This window comes from Syngnathoides biaculeatus, chromosome 16 (genome assembly GCF_019802595.1).
Source record: "Syngnathoides biaculeatus isolate LvHL_M chromosome 16, ASM1980259v1, whole genome shotgun sequence".
In the NCBI taxonomy this organism is placed as follows: domain Eukaryota; kingdom Metazoa; phylum Chordata; class Actinopteri; order Syngnathiformes; family Syngnathidae; genus Syngnathoides; species Syngnathoides biaculeatus.
In genome coordinates this window covers 21138232-21161040 of record NC_084655.1, presented here as the reverse complement: position 1 = coordinate 21161040, position 22809 = coordinate 21138232, and the positions used below count along the sequence as shown (strand labels likewise).

At 44.5% G+C, this 22809-nt stretch overlaps 2 protein-coding genes across 4 annotated transcripts in view; both read right to left on the bottom strand.

Moving 5' to 3' along the window:
• Positions 1 to 267: 267 nt before the first annotated feature.
• Positions 268 to 16231, bottom strand: LOC133514169 (myosin heavy chain, fast skeletal muscle). 3 transcript variants are annotated; one of them, XM_061845605.1, is made up of 42 exons: positions 16122 to 16231; positions 11420 to 11614; positions 11271 to 11319; positions 10933 to 11158; positions 10703 to 10846; positions 10451 to 10607; positions 10335 to 10362; positions 10131 to 10245; positions 9848 to 9940; positions 9697 to 9760; positions 9516 to 9614; positions 9337 to 9440; positions 9104 to 9242; positions 8911 to 9029; positions 8683 to 8832; positions 8421 to 8591; positions 8033 to 8339; positions 7880 to 7959; positions 7718 to 7805; positions 7513 to 7630; positions 6709 to 6832; positions 6492 to 6628; positions 6146 to 6401; positions 5784 to 6026; positions 5516 to 5692; positions 5294 to 5439; positions 5108 to 5198; positions 4614 to 5003; positions 4416 to 4542; positions 4203 to 4321; positions 3913 to 4109; positions 3631 to 3814; positions 3384 to 3549; positions 3166 to 3290; positions 2727 to 3035; positions 2391 to 2594; positions 2147 to 2272; positions 1893 to 2063; positions 818 to 922; positions 635 to 730; positions 446 to 577; positions 268 to 379 (listed from the first exon to the last, which is right to left on the bottom strand). In XM_061845605.1, the coding sequence occupies exons 4-42, from the start codon at positions 11137 to 11139 to the stop codon at positions 359 to 361; spliced, it is 5829 nt and encodes a 1942-aa protein (XP_061701589.1). In that variant the 5' UTR covers positions 11140 to 11158; positions 11271 to 11319; positions 11420 to 11614; positions 16122 to 16231; the 3' UTR covers positions 268 to 358. The 3 variants fall into 3 exon arrangements, with proteins under 3 accessions (XP_061701589.1, XP_061701587.1, XP_061701588.1); XM_061845603.1 differs by having other exon boundaries at positions 635 to 922; XM_061845604.1 differs by lacking the exon at positions 16122 to 16231 and adding an exon at positions 15746 to 15794 and having other exon boundaries at positions 635 to 922.
• A 1351-nt stretch (positions 16232 to 17582) lies between these two features.
• Positions 17583 to 22809, bottom strand: part of LOC133514649 (myosin heavy chain, fast skeletal muscle-like) — a 28083-nt gene continuing 22856 nt past the window's right edge. The window contains exons 23-41 of the mRNA XM_061846480.1: positions 22550 to 22805; positions 22197 to 22439; positions 21953 to 22129; positions 21732 to 21877; positions 21536 to 21626; positions 21061 to 21450; positions 20847 to 20973; positions 20666 to 20784; positions 20345 to 20541; positions 20057 to 20240; positions 19821 to 19986; positions 19427 to 19551; positions 19003 to 19311; positions 18725 to 18928; positions 18495 to 18620; positions 18238 to 18408; positions 18048 to 18152; positions 17862 to 17957; positions 17583 to 17771 (exon numbers count right to left, since the gene is read on the bottom strand). Coding sequence (XP_061702464.1) covers positions 17583 to 17771; positions 17862 to 17957; positions 18048 to 18152; positions 18238 to 18408; positions 18495 to 18620; positions 18725 to 18928; positions 19003 to 19311; positions 19427 to 19551; positions 19821 to 19986; positions 20057 to 20240; positions 20345 to 20541; positions 20666 to 20784; positions 20847 to 20973; positions 21061 to 21450; positions 21536 to 21626; positions 21732 to 21877; positions 21953 to 22129; positions 22197 to 22439; positions 22550 to 22805 — 3421 coding nt within the window. The remainder of the gene's footprint in view (positions 17772 to 17861; positions 17958 to 18047; positions 18153 to 18237; positions 18409 to 18494; positions 18621 to 18724; positions 18929 to 19002; positions 19312 to 19426; positions 19552 to 19820; positions 19987 to 20056; positions 20241 to 20344; positions 20542 to 20665; positions 20785 to 20846; positions 20974 to 21060; positions 21451 to 21535; positions 21627 to 21731; positions 21878 to 21952; positions 22130 to 22196; positions 22440 to 22549; positions 22806 to 22809) is intronic.

The following is a 22809-nucleotide window of genomic DNA, read 5'->3' as shown; positions in this document are numbered from 1 at the left end:
CGCCAGGCAATCGCAGGGCACACCGAGACAAACAGCCGCACTCACGATCACACCGAGGGGCAATTTAGAGTGTCCAATTAATGTTGGATGTTTTTGGGGTATGTGGGAGGAAACCAGAGTGCCCGAAGAAAACCAACGCAGGCCCGGGGAGGACATGCAAACTCCACACAGGTGGGTCCGGGATTGAACTCGGGACCTCAGAACTGTGAGGCCAACGCTTTACCAGCTGATCCACCGATTTGCTTTGGCTGAGTAAACAACAACAGATTTTTTCATTTTTCATATTTATTTGTTGAATTGAATTTACAGACAACAGGGTCCATATTGTACGGATGCCTCACAGCGACTCTGTTGGACCTTATTCAGTCGAGTCACTTCCCTGAAAAAGAAGAAGGTGGAGATCGTAAGCGGTCCTGGCGAGACCGCACGCGGTTTGACGCGTTACCTTTCCGGCGTCCCGGCTCTTGGCCCTCAGCTTGTTGACCTGGGACTCTGCGATGTCAGCGCGCTCCTGAGCCTCCTCCAGCTCATGCTGGACCTTCCGGAGCCTGGACATGTGAGTGTTGGCTTGCTCCTCCTGCGAGGGAAGATTCGCTAAATACAAGTCGGATTACGATGTCATTTCGTTACTTACCGCCTCCTCGGCTTGTCTCTTGTAAGCCTTGACTTTCAGTTGCAGTTTATCCACCAGATCCTGAAGCCTGGTTCCGTTCTTCTTGTCCTCCTCGGTCTGGATGGGGAAGAAGAGAAAAAAAAAAAAAAAGGTGTGAATTTTGTCTCTGCGGTCGGGAGTGTTTTGTAGCGAAACGGAACATACCTGGTAGGTCAGCTCCTTCACTCTCCTCTCGTATTTGCGGACACCTTTGACCGCGTCGGTTCCACGCCTCTGCTCGGCCTCGACTTCGGTTTCGAGCTCACGGACCTGAACAATGAACACAACGTTTGTTTTTAACCTGAAGAGAAGTATTAGGATAGCGCTCACAATTGTAACATAACATTCTGCCCTTTTTAAGCGTAGTATTAAAACTCTGCAGAAGTTCAACATATTAGCCTTGTTCTGGTCCACCTGAGATGTGATTTTTAAGGTTCTGTTACTTATAAAATTTTTTGTTTTAGTGGCTTAAAAGCTTGCTGACCTATTGGTACATTATATTCTATCGCAAGCCTTATGCCACAATAAGTTCTGAGCTTTTGGTTGACTGTGGTAGGTAAAAAGAAGTGAGCTTCTGTATTCAGGTCACAGTACTCTGGACTTCCCAACCTTGTGGAAATTAGAGTCGCTACTTCTGTAGAAAATGTTTGGATCTCGACTGCAGGCACATTTCTGCCCTCGTGGGGTGAATACTCGGTTCTCCAACGCGTCCATTCTCGAACAAATCGGTTTTCGAACGAAAATTTCCAGATTTTTTTGCTTCTGTTTTTGAACGAAAATCGGTGTTGAACCCCCCGAAAAAAAAACCCGCAAATAACGCAACGCGCGCGGCCCGATCAGCTGACCCACAACGCGGGTTGTCATTGTGTATAACGCGACCTCTTTATGCCGACGTGTCCCGTTAGCTACGTTTGTAAATGGAAATGTCGATTCCGTTTTCAAACAGATCGCTTCTCGAACCACCTTCTGGAATGGATTCTGGTCAAGAACTGAGGTTGTACTGTATTTGGTTAAACCACACCTAGTAAGCAACTCGTCTCTCACCCTGCTTATCCCCATGACAATAGGGTTTTACCCTCTTCTCTTCTGGTCCCTTGAGATTCTTTAGCTGTTAAAGGGTCTTCAAATAAAGCTGACTTGATGAAATGGTAAAAACTGATTCTTACTCTTGTATAGGTCACGTATGTGCAGCGCATAACCTAGACCAAAGCGGTAGACGCATGCAGGTTCCAGGTCATACCCTAGCCTCCAGTTTCTGAAGTTGCTTCTTGCCACCCTTCATGGCGAGGTTTTCGGCCTCATCCAGACGGTGCTGCAGGTCCTTGACAGTGACCTCCAGGTTCTTCTTCATCCTTTCCAGGTGAGCGCTGGTGTCCTGCTCCTTCTTCAGCTCCTCAGCCATCATGGCAGCCTGAAGTGATTCAATGTTAACGCAAGTCGGTCATAATCTATTCCGTAGCCCTGTAGCGTTTCTGAATTTGTGAGCAGACTCACGTCAGTGATGGCCTTTTTGGCCTTCTCCTCAGCATTTCTTGATTCCTGAACGGCATCGTCAACTTCACTCTGGATCTGGACGAGGTCGGACTCCAGCTTCTTCTTGGTGTTCAGCAGACTGGTGTTCTGAATATTTACGTGAAGTTATTTTTAGATGTCGACAATAGAGTGAGGCCGCAGTTATTGCAAGAGACCCATCAGCCGAGGGTGTTTGTCGTGTGACGTGAACGAAAACAAACGGAACCTGAGAGTGAAGCAGTCCGACACGCTCGCTGGCGTCGACCAGCTCCTGCTCGGCCACTTTGCGTCCCCTCTCCGTCTGTTCCAGAGCGGCTCTCAGCTCCTCGATTTCGGCCAGCATCAGCCCGTTCCTGCGCTCCACCATGGCGACCTGCTCCTTCATGTCTTCTTGTCCCCTGACAGCGTCGTCAAGGTGCAGTTGGGCATCCTGACAAACGGTCAAGTCGAACGCAGATTATTATTTCAGTATAAGTATCTTTTTGTAAAAGAAAAATTGAAGACACATGATCAAAATGGCGGTGGTGGACAGTGAAGCCATGTTAAACGATCAGAAGCTGACCTTGAGCTGTCCCTGGACATTCCTCAGTTGCTTCTGGGCTTCAGCAGCCTGCCTGTTGGCGTGGCTCAGCTGGATCTCCATCTCGTTCAAGTCTCCCTCCATCTTCTTCTTGATTCTCAGCGCATCATTCCTGCTCCTGACCTCCGCGTCGAGAGTGCTCTGCATGGAGTCGATCACTCTCTGGCTGTTCCTCTTGATCTGCTCCATCTCCTCGTCCTTCTCGGCCAGCTTCCTGTCTACCTCCCCCTTGATTTGGTTGAGCTCGAGCTGAACCCGGAGAATCTTGGACTCTTCGTGCTCCAGTGTCCCCTTGGTGCAAGAAGCGTTACCTCGGTTATTACGGAATAAGTACACAAATTCACAGTTTTGTCATATTCACAAAGCATCAGTGAACGATCACAGCGGTTTGATTTGATTTAATCGTACTAAAGTACGATACCTCTGCCTCTTCGAGAGCAGTCTGAATCTCAGCCTTTTCACTTTCTACTGCCTTTTTAGCTTTCTCCAGCTCGTGGATGCTTTTTCCGGTCTCCCCGATCTGTTCTGTTAGATCTGAGATCTCCTCTGCAGGTCAAAAATGAGAGCAAATACGTTCAAACACTTTTTCAAAACACGAACTGATCATTTGGTCAAAACGTCGAGTGCAAATGAACTCACGCTGCAGGTTCTTGTTCTCCCTCTTCATGGTCTCCAGCTGATCCAGAGCCTCCTCGTAGGAGTTCTTCATCTTGAACAGTTCCGTGCTGAGAGAACGAGCCTCCTTTTGGGATCCTTCCAGCTCTGCCTGACCTTCCTCGTACTTCTGCTTCCATTCTGCCAGGACCTTGAATTTTTTTTCAGACTCAGCAATGAGTTACTGCGTTTCACGTGTACAGTACCATTTGAATTGTGGTTGTTAGTTTACCTTATCGAAGTTCCTCTGCTTCTTGTCAAGGTTGGCAGCCAGAGCGTTAGCTCTCTCCACATCAATCATGAGGTCCTCCACCTCACCCTGCAGCCTCTGCTTGGTCTTCTCCAAAGAGGCGCACTTGGAGTTCACAGCTTCAATGGACTCCTCGGCCTCCTGGAGACGCTGGGCCAGCTTCTTCCTGTCATGGGTGAGAATTTTTTTGTTGTTGTCACGTACGTGGAGAAAGTTAACTACTCGACACTTACAATAACGTTGAGAGGTGTCTAAAATACTTACTTCGCATCCTCCAGCTCCTCAGTGCGCTGGATAGCGTCGGTCTCGTATTTGGACCTCCACTGTGCCACCTCACTGTTGGCTTTGGACATTCCTCTCTGCAGCTCAGCTTTAGCCTCCTGCTCCTCCTCAAACTGCTCTCTGAGCAGATCGCAGTCGTGTCGGGCAGACTGAACAGCGTGGGCCAGGGCATTCTTGGCCTACAAATTCACAACAAGAAGTGAAAGACAACTGGCCTCTACGCACTAGATACTGGTCTTGAGAAGGATCGCTGTGACTATCAAGTCTTGTACCTTGACTTCCTCTTCAATGTGCCTCTTCAGCTCTTCAATCTGCTGAGTGTAAGCCTGCTTACCCCTGGTCAGCTGGGAAATTAGGGCTTCCTTCTCCTCCAGCTGACGGGCAAATTCACCTGAGCAATGGTTTTGCAGTCTACTTTAAGAACACGTACACGTACGAACAGTACTCTACGTTATGTACAAATCGAGAACGTGTGGACGACTCACCATTCTCTGTTTGCAGTCTTGCCTTTTGCGCACTCAAATCATTCAGCTGCCGAACGTTCTCATCATTTTTGGACTTAATTTCACTTAATTGGTCTTCAAGAGTTCTGCACATTTTCTCCAAGTTGCCCTGCAAATAGCAATTCGTTTCGAATCGTCTTGAAATAATCGGTGTGATTTGATACAAAGACTGAAACAAACCTTTGCTTTCGCAACAGCCTCCATGTTGCTGGAGAGGTCATCGATCTCCATCTTGTACTCGCTCTTCTCCTTCTCCAGCTTCTGCTTGACACGCTGGAGGTTGTCGATCTGCTCGCCCAGCTCCGCCACGCTGTCAGCCTGCTTCTTGCGGAGAGCGGCTGCCGTGGCCTCGTGCTGCAGGGTGGACTCTTCCAGATCACGACGCAGCTTCTGGAACTCGGCCTCGCGTTTCTTGTTCATCTCGATCTGGGCGGCCGTTGCTCCCCCGGCTTCCTCGAGCCTCTCGCTGATTTCCTCCAGTTCCCTGGAGAGGTCAGCCCTCTGCTTCTCCACCTTGGCTCGAGCGGCCCTCTCAGCCTCAATCTCCTCTTCAAGCTCCTCAATACGAGCCTAGTTTTAATGATAATATGACAGTATAGACAAAGAAATGTATTACAGTAGAGTACTTGCAACACAATGACATCTTTGTAAGTCTAAAATTAGGATTTGTTTACCTGGAGTTCCTTGATCTTCTTCTGGAGCTGAGCACCAAGAGACTGTTCATCCTCAATCTTGCTGAGGAGCTGGCTTATCTCAAAGTCTTTTCTTTGAGTAGAAAGAAAAAATACGTTTTATAGTTTATTTCTGTTCACAGCAGGGGTGGTAGAATTGTGTGTATGTGGAGACGTGTTTTCTCTTACTTTTTGATTTTTTCCTCCGATTGTTGTTTGTCATTCTCCAGATCCATGATGGATTCTTGGGCCAGTTTCAGATCACCTTCCAGCTTCCTCTTGGCTCTCTCAAGGTCCATGCGGAGCTTCTTTTCTTGCTCCAGTGAGCCCTCAAGCTGTTACGTGACAATTTTTTGGGATGTGAACTAGTTCTCACCTTGAATGTACTGTAAACGGGACATTTTTTCTTACATCATCCACTTGCTGTTCCAGCTTTGTCTTGGCTTTGGTCAGAGTGTTGACTTTGTCTTCCTCTGCCTGAAGATCGTCCAGCGTTTGCTGGTGGGCCTCTTGGAGGGCTTTCTTCTCCTTTGTCAATTTGGCAATGGACTCGTCTTGTGACGCCATCTCCTCTGTCAGGTTTTTCACCTGGAATATTGCCATCACGTTAATTTCTGTGAACCCATTTCCCAATCTAATATGCGCCTTTCCAATCTTTCCGAATAAAAATAAAGTTGACCTTATTTTCAGTGGCGTGTTTCTCCTTCTCCACTTTGGCCAAGGTGAGTTCCAAGTCATCAATATCTTTCTTCAGCTCTGAGCATTCGTCCTCCAGCTTTCTCTTCTTAGCCGTAAGCTCAGCGTTGATTTCTTCTTCATCTTCCAGCCTCTCAGTCGTCTCTTTGAGTTTGGCTTCAAGCTGGATCTTGCTCTTAATGAGCCCCTCGCACCTTTCCTCCGCATCTGAGAGGTTCTCACTTTCCTGTTAAAAAATAGTATTGTTTGTTTTGGAATAAAAACAATATTTAAAACAAACTTAACTGTAAAAAAAAGATGTCGGCTGTTTGACTGAGCTGAAAACATGTCTAGGAGAACACTCACAGATGCTACTTGCAGTTGCAGGTCGTTCTTCTCCTGTAACAGGGAGACCATCTTCTCCTCCAGCTCTTTCTTTTTCGCCAGAGCAGTCGCCAGGTCAGCTTGCATCTTCCCGTAATTCTCCTTCATCTGCTGCAGCTCTTTCTCAGTCTCGGCACTCTTCAGGAGAGGCTTGATCTTGAAGTACAGATGCATCCACGGCCAGTTTTTCACATTCATGAATGAGCGCATGTTGTACTGGATGGTGAAGATTGCATCTCTGTGTAGCACAGAACGAAATCATATGAATTAACCGTGTGTCGGTGTAACTCCCGGGATTTTTTTTTTTTTAAATGAAAAGTATTTCTACCTCCTCTCCATCATTTTCACAAACTCTTTCCTCATGAGGAATCCTCTGATGAGAGCCTGAGTCAAGGTCACCAACGCAGCCAGTTTATCATCTCTCATCTCTTCCAGGGTACCCAAAAGACCAGCTTTGAAGAACACCTGAGTGGTGTGAATAACGGCTGTTACTTGCCGACCTACACCCGAGTCTGCCGAGACAACATAAAGTCCTGGTGACCCACCTTAGTGTGTCCAAATCTGTACTGAGTGTGATCCACATCGATTGAACCCAGGAGTTTCTCCGCAGCCTTCTTGTTGTCAATGAACTGACCCTCTGGGATGACACTGGCATTTAACACTTTGTATCTGCAAGAGAAAGAGGAAAAACATTTGTTTCATCTTCTTTTCCTCACCACAGCGTGTCATCTTTTGCCATTTTAGCCTATCTCGTGCATCTTCCTCTCTCACACCTACAGTCTTCATGACCTCCCTCACAACATCCATCAACATTTTTTTGGTCTTCCTCTCGCTCTTTTTCCTGGCAGCTCCATCCTCATCACCCTTCTACCATTATAATCACTCTCTCGCGTCCGGACATGTCCAAACCATCGAAGTCTGCTCTTTCGATAGAACCTTGTCTCCAAAACATCCAACTTTGGCTGTCCCTCTATTGAGCTCATTTCTAGTCTTATCCAACTTGGTCACTCCGAGCGAGAACCTCAACATCTTCATTTCTGCCGCCTCAGGTTCTGCTTCCTGTTGTCTCTTCAGTGCCACCGTCTCTAATCCGTCCATCATGGCCGGCCTCACCACTGTTTTATAAAGTTTGCCCTTCATCCTAGCAGAGACTCTTGATGTCACATAGAACACCAGACATCTTCCGCCAGCTGTTCCACCCCGCTTGGACCCGTTTCTTCACTTCCTTACCACACTCTCCATTGCGCTGTATTGTTGACCCCGAGTATTTGAAGTCGTCCACCCTCGCTATCTCTTGTTGTTTTATGTTGCCCCATTATTCTGTCGGTCTGCTGAAAACAACACGTTACCTCTGCTTGAAATCACCATAGAGGATTCTGCTGGGAAAGCCTTTTCTGCAGATCCTGATGCCCTCCAGCACACCATTACACCTCAGCTGGTGGATGACCAAGAAGTTCTCCATAAGACCTGAATGCAAAAGATTTTAGTCAATTCTCTCTTTTTCTTTTCACTGGCTATGTTCAAGGCAAATGCCTCATCCGCCAAACATCTCACCTGGGGTCTTTGATTCGTTGGGAATCAGGCAACGCACAAAGTGAGGATGAGTGCTCCTCAAGTTGGTCATCAGCTTGCCCAAGTTCTCCTTTGAGGTGGAATATTGTCATTCTAACAACCATAAACTTGAAAACGTAAATTATTTCCCATCAAAATAATTACCCTGAACAGAGCTGAGACAGTCTGGAAGGAACCACCCTTTTTCTTTCCACCTCCCTTCTTGCCACCACCGCCGCCGGCCTCTGTTTTACAAATGATTATCTTTCTATGCCTCCCAAAACAACATTACTAGTTGTAACAGTATAAGCGTCAGACCTTCAGCTGAAGCATGGGTAGCGTACAGCATGCACAGCAGTTTATTCGAAGACTTCTGGTAGAGCTGGACAACTGAGTCATTCAGTGGATCCTTGTTCTTGTCCAACCAGCCAGCGATGTTGTAGTCCACAGTACCGGCATAGTGGACCAATGAGAAGTGGGCCTCAGCCTTGCCCTTTGCAGGCTTTGGCTTCTCAAAGGCCTTGGTCTTGCCGAGATGCTGATCGTATAACTTGTTCTTGAAAGATGTGTCTGTCGCCTTGGGGAACATGCACTCCTCTTCAAGGATGGAGAAGATGCCCATTGGCTATTGAGGGAAATGATATCAAGTCATTTCGTAGGAACTCTGAGATTTTGCAGATACCACCCGGAAGCACATTTTCCTCACCTTCTCAATAAGCTCAATGCAAGCAGCCAAGTCCATACCGAAATCGATGAAGTCCCATTCAATGCCCTCTTTCTTGTATTCCTCTTGCTCCAGCACAAACATGTGGTGATTGAAGAACTGTTGCAGTTTCTCATTGGTGAAATTGATACACAGCTGCTCCAAGCTGTTGAACTGCAGTACAAAGATGAATCGAGTGATTTTACAGTGTGCATGTTATTATTATTATTTTTTTTTTTTACTTAAGAGATGTCCTGTGGCTCACATCAAAGATCTCAAATCCAGCGATATCCAACACCCCAATGAAGAACTGCCTTGGCTGCTTTGTGTCCAACATCTCATTGATGCGGACGACCATCCACAAGAACATCTTCTCATAGACGGACTTGCAGAGCGCTGAGACTGAATTGTTGACCTAAGAGAGGTTCAGCGTAGTTTTAAATGTCACATTAAAGAAAAAAAGCAATATTTATATTTTGAGTATGTTCTTTACCTGTGGGACGGTCTGACCTTTGGTCACAAATTCATTCCCAACTTTGACTCTCGGGTAGCACAGCGCTTTCAACATATCAGCTGAGTTCAGACCCATAAGGTAAGCGATTTTATCAGCCTCTGAAGAGAAAAATGGAAATCTTGTGAAACTTTCGGACCGCGGGTGGCGACAGGACCAGCGTGAGCGTGCTCACCCTCGGTGCCGTCGGGTTCAGCCTGCTCCTCCCGTTGCTTCTGCTTGAATTTCATGTTGCCGTGATGCATCACAGCACCAGTCAGCTTGAAGATGCTAATCTTTTCCTCGCCGGTGAAGCCCAGGATGTCAACAGCAGTCTGCGTGATCACATAAATGTAGTTTGTATTGCGCTTATTCTTAATTATTAGTCACTTTTTGTGCTCATCATCATCATCATCATCAGGGACTCACATCAGTTGCAATGAACTCCTCGACATCATTGATGCTTTTGACCGTGATCTCGCCCTGACTGATCATCGGGTAGTCGTATGGGTTGGTGGTGATCAGAAGAGCCTCTGTAATAAAAGTTGAGGGACCATAAAATATTGTTCCTATTTTAAAGAAGGTTTGCTTTATCTAACGTGACATACCGAGTAGCTCGGGCTTGTGCCCGGTCATCAGCTGGTAGAAGATATGATAGCTCCTCTCCGCGGACAACTGGAAGGTGACACGGGACTTCTCCAGCAGATCTGACAATTGATTACACAAACGGAAATTCATACGCGGCCGGCATTTTGTTTATTGTTTCCATTCACGCGCGTGAAAACTCACAAGTTTCAATATCGGCTGAGGCCAGCTTGCCAGTAGTGCTGAAGTGGATTCGGATGAATTTACCCTAAATGTATCATCATGAGTGAAATTTCAATTTTGGCTCGTTGACTGAAAATATACAATCGTTAATAGTTAAAGTTTGTGAACTTACGAAACGGGAGGAGTTGTCGTTCCTCACGGTCTTGGCATTACCGTAGGCCTCCAGCAGAGGGTTGGCTGCAATGATTTGATCTTCCAGAGAACCCTACAAGGGTATATATAAGTACGCTATCAACAAAGATTTTTAGACTCCACTTTTGTTGTTATTTTTGACAACACCGAGGGATTTCTCTCTCATTGTGCATACAATTTAAATGCAAAAATATGCACGTGGATATTTGTGAACAACAGTCAGAATTGGGTCTCTGTTCTTCTGCTCGCCATTCAAGTTTTACCTGCATTTTCCCAGATTGTCCTTCACTCTTTTTCGCTCCGCCACAAACTGCAATTGTTGCAAAGTACTGGATGACACGCTTGGTGTTGACAGTCTTTCCGGCACCGGATTCTCCACTTTGGGAACACAGGAAAAATATTGATTACATATGGCTTGCCTTGTACTTTATGAAATTGTCTGTTTTTTGGTTAAGCGTAAAACTCACGTGATCAGAACAGACTGGTTCTCACGATCTTTGTGATAGAAAGGGAAAATAAATACATTACATTGAAGCCACAGGTAATAGAGAAATTGAGTTTTAAAAAAGTTACGTGGTCATACCGGTGAGCATGAACTGATAGGCATTGTCAGAGATTGAAAAGATGTGGGGAGGAGCCTCAATCCTCTTCTTGCCTCTGTAGGCCCCAACAACCTGGGAATCGTACACGGGAAGCCACTTGTAGGGGTTCACGACGACGCAAAACAGGCCGGAGTAGGTCTGGAAACAGATCGCATTGCTCTCATGAAGCCCCATCCCTGTGACACACCCGTTACCGGGTGCTTCGATTCAAACTCTCCGGGGTGCAGCCTCACGTAGATCATCCATGATGCAAAACGCTCTTTGAGGTTATACAACACGGCAGGCTCGTTGAGGTGGGTCATCATGGCCATGTCCTCGATTTTATCGAACTTGGGAGGGTTCATTGGATGGATGTCGTCTTCTTTAACGGTGACTGTCTGAATGCCGAGTAAAAAGAGTACATTTCTGAATACAATTATGTACTGTATTTTGTCGTGAAAGGCAGTCGCCTCGATGTGCTTACCTTATTCCCAACAAGGGTCTCAACGGTGGCTTTGCCCCCTTCCCTCTTGACGAGTTTACCCTTGAGGTACATCTCTTCGGCGTCGACCACAAAGTAGGCGGTTTTGGCATCGAAGGGCGCTGTCTGAGCCTCGATCCTTTCCTTCTCTGGCTTTCGCAGGTAAATGGCTGCGACGCCATACTGCTCCATCTCCGCGTCGGTGCTCATGGTGGCACTTTAATGGAGACTGCAAAGAAGGCGCAATTCACATCGTTACAGTGCTTCGCTCCATTTCTGCGCTCATCGCCTCAATGGGATTAGTTACCAAATGTTTTAAGTTACATTAAATTGTAATTTACCTCTTAAGGTCCCGGCAGAAGATGAAAAGTAGATCTGTTTTTTACGACCCTATGGATAAGGAAGAGACGGGGATGGAGTCAAAGTTTGTATGTTTATTTTTAAAGAAAAAAAAAATGTGTACATATATCCACGCCACGTATTCACTAACCTGTGTTGGAAGCCTATCAGTTATTGTCAGAGTCCAGGGTAGTCTTTTATAGAGGACCACTGTCTCCTCGGTAGGTGTGCCTTGCTCAGTTTGGTCATGTATTCTTGTCATCTTGTCGCTAATCCTGTGACACTGACATTTACCATGATTGTGTTGCCTTGTGCCGGGTTTTACGGCCGCCTTGTGTTTCCCCCCCTGTGCCAAAATAATACAGAAGAAATGGAAGAAAAAATAAAATGGCAGAATTCCAACATACAATACATTTTAGTTCTATAATATCGCAAGATGCCATGCGTCATATTATTGTTGAAAATGAACTGCTTAAAAGTTTTGGCATTATGTGTAATTCATTTATAAACAAAAAGGACACATTTTGTCTTTTCTTGATAAAAAATAGTCGGAAAAATAAAATTCTGCGCCACAAATTTGCGGTTGTTTGGGATTCATGTTGTCTCCAACTCCATTGTCGGCATTATCTGATCGTTTTGGTGTGTGTTGCGCCACGCCAGGCACTAGCCGTGGTTTCGGAGACGCACACAAATGTCACTGGTATACGGTTGCAGCGATGCGCCACACATCTCGCATGTCTGAAATAAAAGTTAGGCTGAGCGCCATCCCATAAAAGTTGAGGAGGGATTATGTATCCTCTTGGAATGCAGCGGACCAACAGTTGGCATCTAGGTTGGGATAAGGCCCAGATTTAGGCCTGTGTCAATAAACAAGATGTTAGAGATGCCAAGACAACAATGTCATCCATCCGTCTATCCATTTTCTTATCCTCACAAGGGCTGCGAGTGTGCTGGAGCAATAAAACCATAAAGCGATATTCGTGTAAATTTCCAAGAAGGGCTTTGACAAAATGATATCCCAGCTCATCCAATTTCTCTGCTAATTTGACGTAAAAAATTGTTTTGTTGAGCGTTTTAGTCAATCTTTGCCGCCACCTTAGAAATTTACCTGATACCCTTTTGTCCTATAAAGATGACCTTGAAGCTTAGCTTAGTTTTTAAATGTGTTGAACACAAGTTATTTAAAAAAAAAAAGATTAAAGGTTGATTCGCCAGGCCCGCCCGAACAGAACTGGTCCTGACCTGTACTCAGGACCAAAGGTCATCATCAGTCCTTTTATCGGGCTTATTTGAGTCCTACCTGTTGCGCTGGTTTTCCATTAGGTTCTATTTTTGAAAAAGCAAAGGTTTATAGGCGGTCTCATAAATAAGTACAAGTTCGCTCGCAGCGAGAGGCATGCGTCCAGTTGTTCGACACCTCTCTGCCTGCCGTTCATCTCCAATAAAGTTGCGGGTTCGCTAATGTTACACGTGACGACTTCCCGGGTCACCTTGACTTGAGCTTGCAAGCACACTGCCCCTGCCCATTGTTCAAAGCGGTGAGAAAATGTGACAATGTTGCACCCCAGATCACACTTGCAGGAAGGTGGCGTCGCAGTTTGACTCAAACTGCTTCAATTTGTCAAGGTATTAATAGTGTGAGTCAGAATGGAGCTAAAATGGACTCATTCTCGACGGCTTTTCATGTCTGCTCTGTAGAGAAATAGTCTCTTGAATTCAGCTTTCTCAGAAACTGGTTATAGTCTTCATTATATTTTCTCGTTAAGTAATCATGCTTGTCTAATGTTCTCTACTTAGCATGTCCTTCTGTTGGTAGATCCTTTTTAAGTGTCCTCCCACAAGTCCTTGAACTGAAATAAAACACGCCCAACATTTTTGGAGAGGAGGAGTCCGACAGTTTAAAAGAACGAAGGTGGCCAAGTTCTCTCTATGACTTCCTTGGACGTTCACCTCGTAGATTGAGAAAGTCCTTTCTTTTTCTTTCACCTTGTCCCGTTAGGGGTTGCAACAACTTTTTCCATCCAAGCCCATCTAGTGCATCTTCTTCTCGAAGACCCACTGTCCTCAGGTCCTCCCTCACAACATCCATCAACCTTTTCTTTGGTCTTCCTCTCGCTCTTTTGTCTGGCAGCTCCATCCTCAGCATCCGTCAACCAACATACTCACTCTCTCGTCTCTGAACATGTCCAAACCATCTACGTCTGCTCTCTCCAACCTTGCCTCCAAAACCTCCAACTTTGGCTGTGCCTCTAATGAGCTCATTTCTAGTCCTATCCAACCTGCTCACGCTGAGCGAGAACCTCAGCATCTTCATTTCTGCCGCCTCCAGTTCTGCTTCCTGTGGACTCTTAAAGTGCCACCGTCTCCAATCCGTACATCATGGCCGGCCTCACCACTGCTTTTTAAACTTTTCCCTTCATCCTTGCGGAGACTCTTCTGTCACATAGAACACCAGACACCTTCCGCATACTGTTCCACCCCGTATGGACCTGTTTCTTCACTTCCTTACCACACAAACCATTGCTCTGGATTGTTGATCCGGGTTTTGAAGGCGTCCACCCTCACTATTTCTTCTCACTGGAGCTTTACTCTTCCTCCTCCTTTCAAAGTCCTTACAAAAGGTCAAATCAGTAAGTTTGAATGGAGCATAGGAGGAGATGAGTCTCGGCTCCCAAAAATCGAGTAATGTATTCCTTCACACCCAAGTTCCTGACAGTGGAGTCATTTTCTGTCAACGTGAGCATCCCAATAAACAAAAGTAGAAGATAAAAAAAACCGACTATGCTTTAACTTTAACAAATGAACAATTCCGCACAGTGAATATTCTGTTCGTCATTATCAACACAGTCATTATTTGTATGTCTTCATGGGTGGTCCGCTGCCGTTACCTCAGAGCAAAATAAGGCCAGCATTAACGTCTGAATATATAGTACAGTGTATGTTCATTTGTGCACTAAAAACGGACCGCTGGTGTGGTTGAATTGCCTTTAAAGTAGCAAATGTTCCCATGTGTGCTTCCATTGTCAACATGGCCACAAAGATGAGAGCATCTTTCTGTTCATCATGAATCCTCAAAATAAAGAATTACGCTATGTGAGAAAAACAGTATGGCTCACATCCTCTCAAAATACATATCTGATACCATGGCCAAGTTAGCTGACTGCTTTCACACTTGGCCTAACGTTGCGCTTCCAATGGAATGTGTGAGAATTCTTTGTCCACTCTGAGAAACGTCTTTTCCGACCAGTCGCACAATGCTCCATAAAATCAAAGGCCCAATGGGTTCATCTGGAATTTTGACATAACCTCAAAATGAGTGGAAGGACACTCTAATTCTTCTAAAGCTAAGCCATCCATTATCTGACCTGCGTATCCTCACAAGCGTTGCGGGAGTGCTGGAGCATATCGCAGCAATATTTAAGGTCATAGTAGTAGCGTCTATGAACTGAAGTACAGTACTAGAATAGTAATTAGAGTTAAAAAAAAAAAAAAAAGATTCCAGGAACAGGGAGACAAGTAATTGGGTACAGGGTTAACAAGGATATTCACCGGTGTCTCATCAAACTATACAACAATTTTTGTGCTTCAAATATTGTCTGACTGAGTTTTTGGGGATTTGCTAATGGACGGTCCTGTTGACTGGTGAAGCGATTCCCGTTAATTTCTCCTGTCGTCAGTTGGCCAGTTAGAGCTCGCAAGTAAATCAAGTTGCACCAGAGAGGAAGCGTAGTTAACATTTCTGCAATGTTACTGGGTTTATATTTGGCCTATTGTCATTCCATAAGTGTCAGTTACAGAGCAGTCCCGAAATGATGTACTGCGATCTCTGGTATTGAGTTTTGACTGTGAAGTTGAAAAGGAAGCGAGCTTCAGTTGTCAACAGGGGACTAGTGTTGCCCCTGTAATTGGAAATTAGCAAGTATGTAATGACAGTATTAATGTTCAAAAAGGGTCAAATAACAGTGAACATGTACATCTAGAATAATCTTGACAATCAACTCAAAAGACGTATATCCATTAAATGATATTAAATACTAACAGGGTTTAACCAACAAGAAATAACTACATGAATGATAAAGTTTTCATTAAACCTGGGCCTGTCTGAGTTATTGCCACAGTTATTGCATTGCCACAATTTTACGGTAATGTTGCTCGTAGCTTTCAAATGGATTTCTTTAAAGATTTGTATGTGTTTACCACATCATTCTAGATAATAGCTTCTACCATGCCAGTCTAGATAAATATTTGTGAACGTCAATTCCAATTAAAAAAACGAATGATCAATTATTGCATCTAGTTAGCTTGCCGAATGTAGCATTAACGCTAGCATCACCTAGACTGGGAGATATCAAGTGTGAAAAAATGTGGAAAAAAGACGTCTAAAATTATGACTGGTAAGCTTTGTCTTTTATCACACATTAAATCACTCACAAACACACTTAATGGTGCTTACAGAAAAATGAAGGAGACGCAATACCTTTTTATAGTAGCTATCATTGGGTAAGCATTAGCTATTATTTAGCAAGCTAGTACGTTCAGGGTAGCTAGTGAGCAATAAATAGTTTTAGCACATTTCGTTTGTTATAATTTTACTTTTAAAGGATATAAACATTTTGGTCCTACCTAGCATATTATTATGAATATTTTATCTTAAATCCAAGACCCTAAATCGCTGTTGTTTTTCATATGCAATGCTCCTTTTCTATAAATTACAAAACAACAAAAACAAAATATATTAAGTAGTATCCATCCAAAATAGCAGATTGATCGAACAAGATCTACCTCCAATTGCTTGGATTACATACACACAAGGTTCATCCTTCAAAAGGACATTTTGATTCATGAATACATACCATATATCTTCAATTTCGAATAATTGATGACAAGTTTGCCAAATAACAGTAGGTGAAGGATGAACTCAACTTTATTTACACTACCACTTATTCCTCCTCCACTAGATGGCACTACTGCACCTTTTTATGCTTTTAATTTGCTCTTCGGATGTCCAAATCGTTATGTAATGTTTATGTATCGACCCTAATGAAGATAAGCGCTACAGAAAATGGATGAATGGATGAAAATAGATATTTTGGCTAGGAAGTTCCCAGGGCGTTGAGCAGCAGACCAGATAGGGGATTTTCTTTTTAATTGATTAAAAAAACAACGGCCAAATATTGAAGAATTCATCCAGTACAATTATACCATTTTCTGTACTACTTATCCTCTCTCGGGTCACAAGTGTGCTGGACCCTATCCCATCAAACCCGGGGCGAAAGGCCGGGTACAGCCTGAACTGGTCGCCAGCCAATCGCAGGGCGCATTGCGCCTACGGGGTACGTAGAGTCCTCAATGAACCCACCATGCATATTTCTGTAATTTTTGGAGGAAGCCCATGCAGGCACAGGGGATACACAAGCAAGGCCAGATTTGAACCTGGGTCCTCAGAACTATGAGGTAGATGTGTAGGCTGCTGTGCCGCCCAGAAGAAAGTAAAGAGTTGAAATTCTAGTGTCGTGCGTAATCAATGTCCACAGTTGAACGTGTATGCGAAATTTATTTTCGTTGTATTGGAGTGATTTTCATACTAAGCAGCTTCTTTAAAAACAGAAAAGCATCTTGATCAATCCGGACTGGTCTTATAAAGTTTAAAGTGATCAGAGGTTGTTCCGTACATCCCATCTCATAAGAGACTTCATGTTAGCTCAATATCCATTTCTACCAGGTTGCCGTACCTCTTCAGTACGTGGTAGTCACAAACATGCCATGAATTTAGCAAGAGCTGCTTACGTGTTTTACACAGCGGGTGGCAGTAAATTTGTGTGTCCATTTCCTGAAAGAGGTGAAATTTGATTCTAACAAGGTGCAACATGTTGTGTTTGCGTCGATGTTCCTCTCATTGAATAGCTGTGGGTTAAGTTTCAGAGTTTAACATTTATCGCTATCGATCAGCAAAACCCTTTGTGAGACACAATCAAGTGATCAAGGTCAGAAAGCAAGAGTAATCTTTGACTATTTCCTGTTATGTTTTACTGGTTTATCGCTAACCACCTTCATTCATTTTTGCTCGGACAAACGCACAAACCCCGTGACGAAACGTAACCAATGTAACTTCGAAGTTGTTATTTGAAAAGGTATAAACAAGAATCTGAGACTGAATCATAGAATACAATAGACTTTAATGAGTATTAGAAAACATTTCAACAGCAACTTCATATTATATGAATTTTGTTGAAAGTTGTCAAAAAAAGGTCCTTTATTCAGCGACGTCAGACTAGGAACAAAAAAAATCACAAGAAAAATTGACTTTTTATTAATCATCGTATATTAAACTGAGGTTTAAAAACTGAGCAAGCGTTGTCACGGTTTGTCACCTTTCCGACATCGCGGGTCTTAGCCCTCAGCTTGTTGACCTGGGATTCTGCGATGTCGGCACGTTCCTGAGCTTCTTCTAGCTCATGCTGGACCTTCCTGAGCCTGGACATGTGAGTGTTGGCTTGCTCTTCCTGTAGAAGATATGGAGAGTACAGTTCATATAAAAAAAATGTAATTACAGGCGATATGGAAAAATCTATATTGTTCTTAAAGGTACTCACAGCCTCCTCAGATTGCCTCTTGAAAGCCTTGACTTTGAGCTGAAGTTTGTCTACCAGATCCTGAAGCCTGACCATGTTCTTCTTGTCCTCCTCAGTCTAAAATAGACAAAACGGGTTTATTTGGAAATATGGATTTGGCAACGTTAAAGGAGGACATACAGTATATCTTAGTGAAAGGGAACAAACCTGGTAGGTCAGCTCCTTTACCTTCCTCTCATATTTGCGGACACCTTTAATAGCATCAGCTCCACGTTTCTGCTCAGCATCAACTTCAGATTCAAGTTCACGCACCTCAAGGGGAAGACACACCAATCATTAATCCAAACAAAAATTCATCTCAGGCGTTAAAGAAATATACACCCAATACATTACGTACCCTAATTTCAAGTTTCTGGAGCTGCTTCTTGCCGCCTTTCATGGCGAGGTTTTCGGCCTCATCCAGCCGGTGCTGCAGGTCCTTGACAGTCACCTCCAGGTTCTTCTTCATCCTTTCCAGGTGAGCACTGGTGTCCTGTTCCTTCTTCAGCTCCTCAGCCATCATGGCAGCCTGAAATCCAAGGTATTGCAGTTGAAAATTCCAAATCCTGATTGAACGGGCTGTGCTGCGGCTAAATGGTGCATGCTATTACTCACATCAGTGATAGCCTTTTTGGCCTTCTCCTCAGCATTACGTGCTTCTTGAACAGCATCGTCAACTTCACCTTGAACCTGGAGAAAGTCTCCCTCTAGCTTCTTCTTGGTGTTCAGAAGACTGGTGTTCTGTACGTTAAACATAATGTACTGCATTAGATTTGGTTTTTATCCCAAAGTGTCCATCTTTTTGTTTAAGAAACACATTTTGGTTTGAATTACAGAGCAGGAACCTGAGAGTGAAGCAGTCCGACGCGCTCACTAGCATCAACCAGCTCCTGCTCGGCCACTTTGCGTCCTCTCTCGGTCTGCTCGAGAGCGGCTCTCAGCTCTTCGATTTCAGCCAGCATTAGGCCATTTCTGCGCTCCACGATGGCAACCTGCTCCTTCATGTCTTCCTGTCCTCTGATGGCATCGTCAAGGTGCAGTTGAGCATCCTAATAGGAAGCAGATCAAATTTTCTGAAATTTTATTTGGCTCTCGACAGTTTTAGTAATGAAAACAGACTCACCTTGAATTGTCCCTGGAGATTCCGCAGTTGTTTCAGGGCCTCAGAAGCCTGCTTATTGGCATGGCTCAGCTGAATCTCCATCTCGTTCAAATCCCCCTCCATCTTCTTCTTGATTCTCAGGGCATCATTTCTGCTCCTGACCTCAGCATCCAGAGTGCTTTGCAACGAGTCCATCATTCTCTGGCTGTTCCTCTTGATCTGCTCTATCTCCTCATCCTTCTCGGCCAGCCTCCGGTCAACCTCGCCCTTGACCTGGTTGAGCTCAAGCTGAACACGGAGAATCTTAGCTTCCTCATGCTCCAGTGTGCCCTGAAGGTAAAGGTGCATGTAGTGGCTTTGATACCTTGTCATCCAACTGAAGATATGCATTTATCAGATCAAGACAATTGAAATATGGAGAAGAAAGAAAAGAAACTGAATTCACCTCTGCCTCCTCCAGTGCTGTCTGCATTTCACACTTCTCAGTCTCAACAGTCTTCTTGGCCTTTTCCAGCTCATGGATGCACTTTCCAGTTTCGCCAATCTGTTCAGTCAAGTCGGAGATCTCCTCTATCAAATGGATAAAGACATTACACCAAATCACACCCTTAAGACTATTTATTATTTTGTTAATTGCTCTTGTAATGTCAAGATAACTGTAAAATATTTTAAAAGACCAACATTTGCTTTACACCTAGACTTGACTAAACTAGTCTAGTCTTATCAAAATATGAGATTTTGTTGAATTTTTACTGTGGTAGCAATGTTATTCGAGTGTGCACATGAGAGATATTAATGTTGGTTCTATTCCAAAATTATATTCAGGCACAATGACTCACGTTGCAGGTTCTTGTTCTCCCTCTTCATGGTCTCCAGCTGATCCAGAGCCTCCTCATAAGAGTTCTTCATTTTGAAGAGTTCAGTACTGAGAGAGCGAGCCTCCCTCTGAGATCCTTCCAGCTCAGCCTGGCCCTCCTCAAACTTCTGCTTCCATTCTGCCAGGACCTACGACATTTTTTTTTAGGTTTAGCAATGAAGCACACATCAATCACTTAGATTTTAATTTCTCATTTACTTTATCAAAGTTCCTCTGCTTCTTGTCAAGGTTGGCAGCCAGGCCGTTAGCTCTCTCCACATCAATCATGAGGTCCTCCACCTCACCCTGCAGCCTCTGCTTGGTCTTCTCCAAAGAGGCGCACTTGGCGTTCACAGCTTCGATGGACTCCTCAGCCTCCTGGAGACGCTGGGCAAGTTTTTTCCTGTAATGCGCAAGATTTTATTGGGGGGGGGTCATCATTTACATGCAGGAATTTAGCTACTCTAAACACAATTAACAATTTTGACAGTTGCCTAAATTCCTTACTTGGCCTCCTCCAGCTCCTCAGTGCGCTGGATAGCATCGGTCTCATATTTGGTCCGCCACTGTGCCACCTCACTGTTGGCTTTGGACATTCCTCGCTGCAGCTCAACTTTAGCCTCCTGCTCCTCTTCAAACTGCTCTCTGAGCAGATCACAGTCGTGGCGGGCAGACTGAACAGCATGGGCCAGGGCATTCTTGGCCTGATGAAGACAATGAAATTAAATTGAATTCATTGTTTCGATACATGCACATATTATCTTGCTCTATTATATATTTTCAAGCAAGGCCAATGTAGCTTGAGTCAAAAGGGAATTAACTTGATACCTTCACTTCCTCATCATTCAGCCTCTTGAGCTCATCCATTTGCTGAGTGAACGCCTGCTTGCCCCTCATCAACTGAGAAATAAGAGCTTCCTTCTCCTCAATCTGACGTGAGAACTCACCTATGACAACATTTTTAGTGTGAACATCGCAACTTTCATCACATTTCGACAAACTGACTCACCGTTTTCAGTTTGAAGTCTTGCCCTTTGTGCGCCGAGATCATTCAGCTGACGAACATTCTCATCATTTTTTGTTTTGAGCTCTCCCAATTGGTCTTCAAGTGTTCTGCACATTTTTTCCAAGTTGCTCTGTCATCAGAAAGTATCATGGATTTTCCAGATTTAACTTGTGGCTATTCATATCAAAAATAATTTTCTTTCATCAATTTTTCCTGCCTTAGATTTAGCAACAGTCTCCATGTTGCTGGCGAGATCATCAATCTCCATCTTATACTCGCTCTTCTCCTTCTCCAGTTTCTGCTTGACACGCTGGAGGTTGTCGATCTGCTCGCCGAGTTCTCCCACGCTGTCAGCCTGCTTCTTGCGCAGAGCGGCTGCCGTCGCCTCGTGCTGCAGGGTGGACTCTTCGAGATCCCGACGCAGCTTTTGGAACTCGGCCTCGCGCTTCTTGTTCATCTCGATCTGAGCGGCCGTTGCTCCCCCGGCTTCCTCGAGCCTCTCGCTGATTTCCTCCAGTTCCCTGGAGACGTCAGCCCTCTGCTTCTCCACCTTGGCCCGAGCGGCCCTCTCAGCCTCAATCTCCTCTTCAAGCTCCTCAATACGAGCCTGGGTTATGATTATAACAAAAAAAAGTGCAGTATTTGAAACACATGATCTTTCTTTGACAATTCTCATAAGCTGTCCAGTTCACCTGGAGTTCCTTTATCTTTTTCTGGAGCTGAACACCAAGAGACTGCTCATCCTCAATGTTGCTGAGGAGCTGACTGGTCTCAAAGTCTTTTCTTTGAATAGAAAGGAAAAATATATCGTATGTTACGTTGTATTTCTCTATGCTGTAGAAATCAGCATAAACCTCGAAGGTGTTACCAAATGTTTCTTTGTCTTACTTCTTTAGTTTTTCCTCTGATTGTTGTTTGTCATTCTCCAGATCCATTATGGATTCCTGCGCCAGTTTCAGATCTCCCTCAAGCTTCCTCTTGGCTCGCTCAAGGTCCATGCGGAGCTTCTTCTCTTGCTCCAGTGAGCCCTCCAGCTGTGACATGACAATTTTTGGGATGTGAACTAGTTATCACCTTGAATGTACTGTAAACGGGACATTTTTTCTTACATCATCCACTTGCTGTTCCAGCTTTGTCTTGGCTTTGGTCAGAGTGTTGACTTTGTCTTCCTCTGCCTGAAGATCGTCCAGCGTTTGCTGGTGGGCCTCTTGGAGGGCTTTCTTCTCCTTTGTCAATTTGGCAATGGACTCGTCTTGTGACGCCATCTCCTCTGTCAGGTTTTTCACCTGAAATAATGTGATTATGTCAAAGTCTATGAACCCATTTCTTTTCAATCAGAATCGAAATATTGACCTTATTTTCAGTGGCATGTTTCTCCTTCTCCACTTTGGCCAAGGTGAGTTCCAAGTCATCAATATCTTTCTTCAGCTCTGAGCATTCGTCCTCCAGCTTTCTCTTCTTAGCCGTAAGCTCAGCGTTGATTTCTTCTTCATCTTCCAGTCTCTCGGTCGTCTCTTTGAGTTTGGCCTCAAGATGGATCTTGCTTTTGATGAGCCCCTCGCACCTTTCCTCTGCATCTGAGAGGTTATCAACTTCCTAAATGTAGACCAAGAAACCATGCCGACCTTATTCATCAGTATAACCTACTTTTTTAATTTGTATGTTTAAGTTAGATGTCAATCGCAAAAACTGTGCTATTTAATTACCGCTGCTATTTGCAATTGCAGGTCATTCTTCTCCTGTAGCAGGGAAACCATTTTCTCCTCCAGCTCCTTCTTTTTAGCCAACGCAGTTGCCAGGTCTGATTCCATCTTATCATAATTCTCCTTCATCTGTTGCAGCTCTTTCTCAGTCTCAGCGCTCTTCAGGAGAGGCTTGATTTTGAAATAGAGCTTCAGCCACGGCCAGTTTTTCACATTCATGAAGGAACGGAGGTTATACTGGATGCTGAAGATGGATTCTCTTA

Excerpts from the sequence above, each read along its gene's own strand:
- LOC133514169 (XM_061845603.1), bottom strand. The coding sequence starts at position 11,139 with ATGAGCACCGACGCGGAGATGGAGCAGTATGGCGTCGCAGCCATTTAC. Across the intron at positions 6,027-6,145 it reads TGCAACTGCAAGTAGCATCT|GAAAGTGAGAACCTCTCAGA; the intron begins GTGAGTGTTCTC and ends ATTTTTTAACAG. Across the intron at positions 2,595-2,726 it reads ATGTCCAGGGACAGCTCAAG|GATGCCCAACTGCACCTTGA; the intron begins GTCAGCTTCTGA and ends ACCGTTTGTCAG.